This window comes from Saccopteryx leptura, chromosome 6 (genome assembly GCF_036850995.1).
Source record: "Saccopteryx leptura isolate mSacLep1 chromosome 6, mSacLep1_pri_phased_curated, whole genome shotgun sequence".
Lineage (NCBI taxonomy): Eukaryota > Metazoa > Chordata > Mammalia > Chiroptera > Emballonuridae > Saccopteryx > Saccopteryx leptura.
The window spans coordinates 145785918-145794784 of record NC_089508.1 but is presented as its reverse complement, the minus strand read 5'-3'; the positions used below and the strand labels follow the sequence as shown (position 1 = coordinate 145794784).

At 44.7% G+C, this 8867-nt stretch overlaps 1 protein-coding gene and 1 non-coding gene across 3 annotated transcripts in view; both read left to right on the top strand.

Annotated features, from left to right (window-relative positions):
• Positions 1 to 622: 622 nt before the first annotated feature.
• Positions 623 to 698, top strand: TRNAP-GGG (transfer RNA proline (anticodon GGG)). Its single transcript has one exon. It is a non-coding gene; the product is annotated as a tRNA-Pro (tRNA).
• Positions 699 to 2984: 2286 nt separating this feature from the next.
• Positions 2985 to 8867, top strand: part of HBP1 (HMG-box transcription factor 1) — a 40219-nt gene continuing 34336 nt past the window's right edge. Inside the window, exon 1 of one of the 2 annotated variants that reach the window (XM_066342436.1) lies at positions 2985 to 3133. In XM_066342436.1, coding sequence (XP_066198533.1) covers positions 3119 to 3133 — 15 coding nt within the window. In that variant the 5' untranslated portion in view covers positions 2985 to 3118. Of the gene's footprint in view, positions 3134 to 3271; positions 3292 to 8867 lie in introns of those variants that run through there. The other variant, XM_066342437.1, reaches the window with a different exon arrangement.

Sequence of the window (8867 nt, the reverse complement as noted above, 5' to 3'; positions counted from 1 at the left end):
TTTAAAATATGTGGCGTTCATGGCTCTCTCAGCCAAAAAGGATCCCGACTCCTGTGTCAGGGACTAGGGAGGTGGAAGGGCCATGTCCAGCATCAACCCCACATTCCTAAATTCCAGACCCCTTACCTACCTTTTTCTTTTCCTTATGAAAAAAGTTGGCTGAGACTAGATATTAAGATGTTTTTTGGGAACAAAACCCCCACCTTCTCAGATCACTGGCCAGCTGAATAAAGTGCCCATATACAACCCTTGTCTCTACTTGTTTGGCTGAGTGGTGACAGGCAGCACGAACACGAATATTTTCCCGGTTTCAGATAGGCTTAGTCAAGGTAATGATTGGCCTTTGTTAGGGAAGATACTATCCTAGGACATGACTACCTGTCATGACTTTTAGTTAGAAAGTTTTAATTTCATATCATCCTATGTGGTTATTTTAGATCTCCAAATCTATAAGGCCTCCATGCCTCCCCTGAGTTTGTCAGGTTTAGTTTAGTGTATGGCCCCCTGTCTGTCCACACAGGGAGTACCCAAAAGAATTTGGAAACTTGTTTCAATGTATGAGAGTAACTTTGGATTTCATGAATTATGTGGCTTTTAGGCAGATTTAAAAATTCAAATAATGGCCCTGGCCGGTTAGCTCAGTGGTAGAGCGTCGGCCTGGGGCGCGGGAGTCCCGGGTTCGATTCCCGGCCAGGGCACACAGGAGAAGCGCCCATCTGCTTCTTCACCCCTCCCCCTCTCCTTCCTCTCCCTCTCTCTTCTCCTCCAGCAGCCAAGGCTCCATTGGAGCAAAGTTTGCCTGGAAGCTGCGGATGGCTCTGTGGCCTCTGCCTAAGGCGCTAGAATGGCTCTGATTGCGGCAGAGCGACACCCCAGATGGGCAGAGCGACGCCCCAGATGGGCAAAGCATCGCCCCCTGGTGGATCCCGGTTGGGCGCATGCGGGAGTCATGCGGGAGTCTGTCTGACTGCCTCCCCGTTTCCAACTTCAGAAAAATACAAAAAAATAAAATAAAATAATTCAAAAAATGTATCCTGACCTGTGGTGGCAGGGCAGAAAAAGGGTCAACCTGGAATGCTGAGGTCACCAGTTTGAGACCCCTGGGCTTGCCTGGTCAACACACAGACGAGGAGCAACTACTACGAGTTGATGCTTCCTGCTCTTTCCCCACCTCCTCTCCTCTCTCTAAAGTCAATAAATAAAATATTTTTAAAAATTCAAGAAATATAATTAAGGAATTAATTAAAAAATAATTAGTGCCTAACGAGGCTGTGGCGCAGCAGATAGAGCATTGGCCTGGAATGCTGAGGACCCATGTTCAAGGCCCCGAGTTAGCTGGCTTGAGCGAGGGTTTATCTGGCTTGAGCATGGGCTTATCTGGTTTGCGCACGGCACAGGGTGGTTGGCTTGAGCGAGGGCTCATAGACATGACCCCATGGTCACTGGCTTGAGCCCAAAGGTTGATGGCTTGAGCAAGGGATCACAGATCATATGAGAAAGCAATCAATAAACAACTAAGGTGCCACAATCAATTGATATTCTCATCTCTCTCCCTCCTGTCTGTCTATCCATCCCATTCTCTTGCAAAAAAATAAAATAAAAAAAAATTAATTAAAATAATAATAATAAAATAAAAAGAAATAATTAGCTATGATTTCAGGTTCTTTCCAAATGTTTGACTTTACTGATTTCTTACTAATGTAAGTTTTCCTCCTCTTAAACTTGAAGCATACATATAACGATCTAAAGATACAAAACCCAAAGCATAGCTTAAATGATTAAACACTAAAGGTTCATAGGGAAAAGGCTTAATAATGCCTTTGTAATGTGAATGGTAAACACATCAATTACAGACTGGATGGGCTATGATGGACAGCCATGTTTAAAGTGAAGGCTACTGTAAAGCAGAGAAGCCATCCTCGAGTCAGCGGGGCATTAATAATTTGAGGAACTCCTAGTGGAAACGAAGTGGAAAGACATTCTTTCTTTCATCATGGGAAACCACCTGGAGAGGAAAAATGGTTTCTAAAAACTCACGAGTGAAACTTACGTGATAATTCACAAATTAAATCAGCTTACCTCACATTCTACCTCTTTGTATTACAGTAATGTACGAGCAAGCTGGTCAATAAGGAAAACACCGTTCTGACTTCCCTCAATTTCAAAACAAATAGTAATTGCCCACCTCCTCCCCTTACAGTTTTGTAATTTCTCCAGACCCTCAGCTTCTCTCTCAACTGCCCATTCCCTAGCCTCTCAATGCCTGGCATATTGCCAGCAACAAATCTTGTGTGAACCCAATTGACCTGGCAAAGAAACCTTGTCACTGCCTTGGGGATGACGACGTAAGGCTCAGGATAAAGAAAAGCTAGTTTTTTCTACTGGAGCCCAGCACCACCCTTATTGTCCCCATCATGACTGGGACCGAGAATTGTGGGTGACTGGGTCTCTCCCGAGGCTGCACTGCTTCCGCCAGTGTGTAGTCATCTCCTTCCCCTAGCACGAAAACAATACCTTGGCCTGCTGCCAAACTTTGGGCAGCGAGATACTTTGGCTGTTTATGGCCGGACCCAGTGCTACAAGAGGCTGGGGCAGCTCTGAGTTCTAGGACAGGTTCAGAAGAAGAGAAGAGTCAAAAGCTTTAAAATACTCCTTCCTCCGCCTCCTCCTTTTTGTCCCAGAGACCAAAACAAACGAGCTGATACACGTGTCCCTATGACTCGTGTTTACTATCAAGACTGCGCTGTTCACGCACCTCTGGGATATGTAGTCTAACCGGTTCCTCCCGCGCGCGGTTTCCCAGCGGTAACAAGAGAGGCTCAGACTACGAACCCACAATCCATTTCGGGGGTAAAGTTTGGCGTAGGTTCCCGGAGTCCCGGCAGCAATCCAATCCAAAGGGCTCATTTAGTGACTGACATGCCATCTTCTCCAGTAAACACAACAGAAAAGTCAATACAAGCCCGCCAACCGAGAGGGGCCACAGTATCACCCAATAGGAAAGAAAAACTATCGAGTGGCAGTTCTGCAGACCAATAAGAAAGCGAAAAGGCTGGGAGGCGGCTCAACCTCCAGGGGGGTTGAGGGAGGGGGAAGACGAAGCTTGAAAGACTTGGTAATGGCGACGGGTTTGGTAAGTAGGAAAGTTTCGGTTCAGGAGTAAGAGCGGTGGCGGGAGCAGTAACGGACGCTTGAGAGGCCGGCGTCAGTCGGGGAGGGGTTACATAAGCTTCCGGTGGTGATGTCGCCGCCAGGGCCGCCCGCGCCGGGACTCCCTTCACTCCGCGGCGGGTTTGTTGTGTCTGTTTGGGAGGGGTGGGGGTGGGGAAGGGAGGGGCACGGTCTTGAGGGGAACGGGCGGCTGGGCGAGGTCGCGGCCGCGCTCCTAGTCTTCGAAGGGTGGTCCTCACGATGGGGCAGTGGACCGTCTGGTAACTGCCCGCTGCGAACCCACCGCACCAGTGGCCCCCGCGAGCTCACCTGGGCTTGGCGGCGGCGCGGCTCGAGGGGTCTCGGGGCGGGGTAGAGGAGAAACCGGCTAGGACTTGCTCCGGGCCCGGTTGCGCGGTGGGTAGTCGGACCTGGTGCCGAGATGGGGAGGATCTGGGTGGGGGACGGGACGATGCGGTGCCGGGGCTGCCCAGGAAAGTTTGACTTCAACTCCCCCGTGTGTGGGCAGAGGGTCGGAGGTTGGCTTGCAATGGAGGACCGGCCGGAGATGGGGGACCCCAGTGAGGCGCCCCCTCCTTCGGGTCGGAGACGGGCGCGGGCGGAGTTGGGGAGCTCGGGGAGACGCTGGGCCCCGGGGCTCATTGTTACGCAGTTCGAATGAATGGGCTCCGAGGCGCCTGCGCGCTGGGGCAGAGCGGAGGGGAAAAACAAGCCTGGAGTCCAGGCTGCGGTCACATGATGGGGGGAGGGGAGAGGACCGCGATGAATGGCTAAAGAGGGTGGGGGATGGATTTGGCATTAACCTGCGGGCGCTGCCTCTGTGTGACCGGGAGCAGAGACTTGGCAGGCGAGTCCAGTCTCCGCCTTCCTGCCTATGCTGCTGCCCCAGGCAGATTGAAACAAAACAAAAAAGAATCCAGGCGTAGTCGATCGAGGGGGCTAGGTTTTTGTAGCTTTAATTAAACGCTGCTTGCTATTTAGAGCGTTTCGCTTGCTTCTGTCCATTCTACAATACTTAAGAGTTCATTCTTAGGAAGTTTTAGCAAGAATCGCTTTTAAAAGGAGCACTGACAGCAGGGCACACTCAAAGAGTTTTTTAAAAGCGCAGGGTGCCACTGATGCTGTAAAACGGAGGGGTAAAAGGGAGTTGTGTATACAAGGAAATGTTGGAGTCCTACCACCTACTCCCTACAGGGTGCCGTAGACTTATTTCCATCTAAGTACGTGTAAGAGATAATTCTGAACAGTGTTTTTGAAATTAAAGTTAACTTGAGAATTAGGATAATTTTAACATTTGTGAATAGTCTTCTATTTAACCATTGTTAATCTACATTTATAATGTATTCCTTGAACTTTTGGTTTGTTGTTTTTGTTTGTTTTTTGCTGTTTCTTTTGCTTTACCTTGGTAACCAAGAACGTTAATATCGTCTGTTCAGTTTCCTTGATTGAACTACCCAGTTCTTTCTGGGTTGGCAATATCTAGTACGTTTTAAGGAAATTTGAAATACGTTCAAAAGAATTAAATCCATTCTTAAGTTTTTGTTTTTTTGACAGAGTCAGAGAGAGGGACAGATAGGGACAGAGAGACGGGAAGGGAGGAAGACAAGCATCAATTCTTCCTGGCAGCACCTTAGTTGTTCATTGATTGCTTTCTCATATGTGCCTTGACCTGGGGTTACAGCAGAGCTAGTAACCCCTTGCTCAAGCCAGCAACCATGGGGTCATGTATATGATCCCATGCTCAAGGCAGCGACCCCCACGCTCAAGCCTGCGACCATGAGGTTTTGAACCTAGGCCCTCCGAGTCCCAGTCTGACTCTGTATCCACTGTGCTACCACCTAGTCAGGCCATTCTTAAGTTATTTGAGCTACTTTATACTTTTAAGAAAGCCTTCAACAGCAGAATGTTGCTCTTTATTCTCATTTGATTAATACATTATTTATAGAATGAAAACTTGATTTCACTTTCTAGTCCATTTTATGTAGTTTTACAAGTCTAATTATCTTTTCTTTCTGCCTGAAAACCCTTCCCCTTTGTTCATTTCTCAAATTTTGTTCACTTCTACGTACATTAGTTAAAAGGTTACTTTCTGCCAGGATTTCCCTGCACACCTGTCTCCACAATCTTCCATGATTCACACAGTTGCCTACCTCTTAGACTTCAAACAGTACTGTCACTTTAAAGAATGGTTTCCTCCACTGTATTTTCACTTCTTTGGACTCTTGTCGCTACCCAAGTTATCAGTGGAGGGAGGTATATGTCCTGGGCTTAATGAAAGAATAGACTCTTAGGCCCTCAAGTTTTCCTGGAGGGAGAATTGCAAGCTGGTGTCTTGTATTTCTGTTTGAAATGGAGGTATTGGTACTTTTTTTCCCTGTCATAAATTATAAGTTACAACCATGTTCATGGGATAGTGCCGGGTGTTTTGCATGTATTGAATATGAAAATGAATATTTACTTAGAATGAAAATAAAAATCACAATGAATTTTAAAGGTTTTAAAGCTGACAAATAGCTTATATTTCACAGAATTTAGGAAAAATGATATTCTTGTTAACTACCTGACACATCAGTGATATTCATATTCTTTCATATTTTGGTTTGCATTTACTTTGGTGCTTTATACTATCATTTTCCATAAAGAATAGAAAAAATTTTCTAATATGTATTTTTTTTTAATTTATTCATTTTAGAGAGGAGGGAGGGAGGGGGAGAGAGAGAGAGAGAGAGAGAGAGAGAGAGAGAGAGAGAGAGAGAGAAGGGGGAGGAGCAGGAAGCATCAACTCCCATATGTGCCTTGACCAGGCAAGCCAGGGTTTTGAACCGGCAACCTCAGTGTTTCCAGGTTGACGCTTTATCCACTGTGCCACTACAGGTCAGGTATGTATTTTTTTTAATAGGGACATAGAGTCAGAGGGATAGACAGGGACAGACAGACAACGGAGAGAGATGAGAAGCATCAATCATCAGTTTTTCATTGCGACTCCTTATTTGTTCATTGATTGCTTTCTCATATGTGCCTTGACCATAGGCCTTCAGCAGACCGAGTAACCCCTTGCTCAAGCCAGCGACCTTGGGTCCAAGCTGGTGAGATTTTGCTCAAACCAGATGAGCCCGCACTCAAGCTGGTGACCTTGGGGTCTCGAACCTGGGTCCTCTGCATCCCAGTCCGACGCTCTATCCACTGTGCCACCGCCTGGTCAGGCTGATTTTCTAATATTTTTAAAGCTATTGATAGTAACTTAGAAAAGTTTTTTTTCACAAGTTATTATAGGTAATGTAAAAATTTTTTAGGATTACAGTCAAGTTTTGGAAAACAAGTTTCATATATGAATTTTAGATGATTTCAATTTTTTTTCATACAGTGGCTCATCTTGAGTATTTGAATTGACAGTCTTTTAAACAAGTTTGTGCATGGGTTTTTTTTTTTTGTTTTTTTTTTTGTATTTTTCTGAAGCTGGAAACGGGGAGAGACAGTCAGACAGACTCCCCGCATGCGCCCGACTGGGATCCACCCGGCACGCCCACCAGGGGCTAAGCTCTGCCCACCAGGGGGCAATGCTCTGCCCCTCCGGGGGGTCGCTCTGCCGCAACCAGAGCCACTCCAGCGCCTGGGGCAGAGGCCAAGGAGCCATCCCCAGCGCCCCGGCCATCTTTGCTCCAATGGAGCCTTGGCTGCGGGAGGGGAAGAAAGAAACAGAGAGGAAGGGGGGGGGGTGGAGAAGCAAATGGGCGCTTTTCCTATGTGCCCTGGCCGGGAATCGAACCTGGGTCTCCCGCACGCCAGGCCGACGCTCTACCGCTGAGCCAACCGGCCAGGGCCTGTGCATGGTTTTTTGTAGTGATGTATTGTGGGGTTTCTGTTATCTTCATCAATATCAGTATTTGTTTCAGATCAGCTCAGAATTAATAAGAATTTCAATAGATGTGATTTGGCACTGACCAGCAAAGCCAAGGATTCTGGTCTGGGCAGCAGTGACAGATGAGATATAAGATTGTTTTGGAATCAGGGAAGCATGTGGGATGTAGTATCTTTTACACTTACAGTAATTATGAGTAGTAGACAGGTACTGGTCCTATTTATAAATAAAACTGAGGCATAGAAGTTAAATTCTTCAGTCATATTGAGAGTAAGTGATATTCTAGAGTAGTATATTTTACCAAAAGTGTATCTAACTCACCCTGGCCAGAATGCTTGGTTGGTCATGGTCTGGATGTACAGAGGTTGCTGTGGCACATATAGGAACAAATTGATGTTTCTGCTTCTCTCCCTGTTTCCTCTCTCTCTCAAATCAGTAAAATAAAACACACACACAAAATCTAACTCACTGTTGAGGTGTGGAGGTTTTTTTTCCTTAGCACAATAGCAAACAAACTGTAGAAACCTTTCTTTGAAATCTTTTGTTTCCAGTTTCAAGAAAATATTCTAGAAGAATTGCATTAAGGCCCCCAACTGCTTTTAGTATAGAAAGTTGCATTTAACATAGTTTGTAATAGAAACTCATTTTAGCTTGGATTATATAATCTACTTAAATATCTCAGTTCTCATGTTAGAGATATATATTCATTGCAGATTTCTTCTCTTCACCTATTGCTCCCAAATCTTTGAGTTTGGTATCGAGTCCTTCAGGATTGGGGCAGGGCATATAGGCGTTCTTGTCAGTGATATCCATAGTAAGGATGGAAAGGGAAGGATTCAAGAAAGAATAGGCACTTGAAAGTAGTAGTTTAACTTATGTTGGTCTATATCTTGTCATTTTTGTTTCTTTACAAAAATTGTCCTTTTCAGTCGGCAGAGTCCTGTTTTCCTCATCCGTAATAATACTTTGTTCACAGAGCTGTTTTGAGGCTATATAAGATTAGATAATCTATGTGGAAATGCTCTGCATGGCATTTAGTAAAACCTGTTTTCTTTTTTCATTTACTGAGACTTGTTGCCTAAGATTTTGTGGATGTGTATTTTTGAAAGTTTGCCAAACAGAAGCAGAGAGGTTCTTGCCAACACCACCCAATACAACTTTGTGATACACTGAACAGGACATTTTAAAACACAGCTGCTGGAGAATTTTATTCTTTCCTTTTGAGACTCAGTGATTTTGTGAAGAGATGATATGTGAATCCTAAAAACAGCAGCATACAGAAATGTGAATGAACAATAGCATCAGCTCTACCAGGAAATATTTGAAAGAGGAGCTTGTTTATCAAAATGAGTATCTAATTGGTATAATGTATTTAGGGGAGTATTTTTGACTCTTGGTATTCTTTTATTATATCAGGGGCTTTGCTTCCCTTAAATAGTTGGACAAGAAAATGAGAGCCAAAAACTTATATTTGTATATGAGTTTGAATTCTGCTCATTGTAGTTAATTCTCACACTAGCCCTGTGAGATAAGTAGAGGAACTATAAAGCTGAGATCAGGTGACCTGCCCAAGGTGACATGGTCTATTCAAGACTATTGACTAAGTCTAGGCTCTTACTTACTGTACAGGACATTTACAGTAGCAATACCTCCATTATCTCAAGACCAACTTTTGATAGCCAGTAAATGAGAGGTATAAACAGATAGAACTCAAGTTTAGCAAGTTATTAATTTTGTCCCTTTTATTATTTGTAGGTAACTTTTAAAATTAATTTTTTTTCAACGCATTAAGGAATATTGTGATAGGATATTGGTAGATAATTAAGGCTAGGTGCTG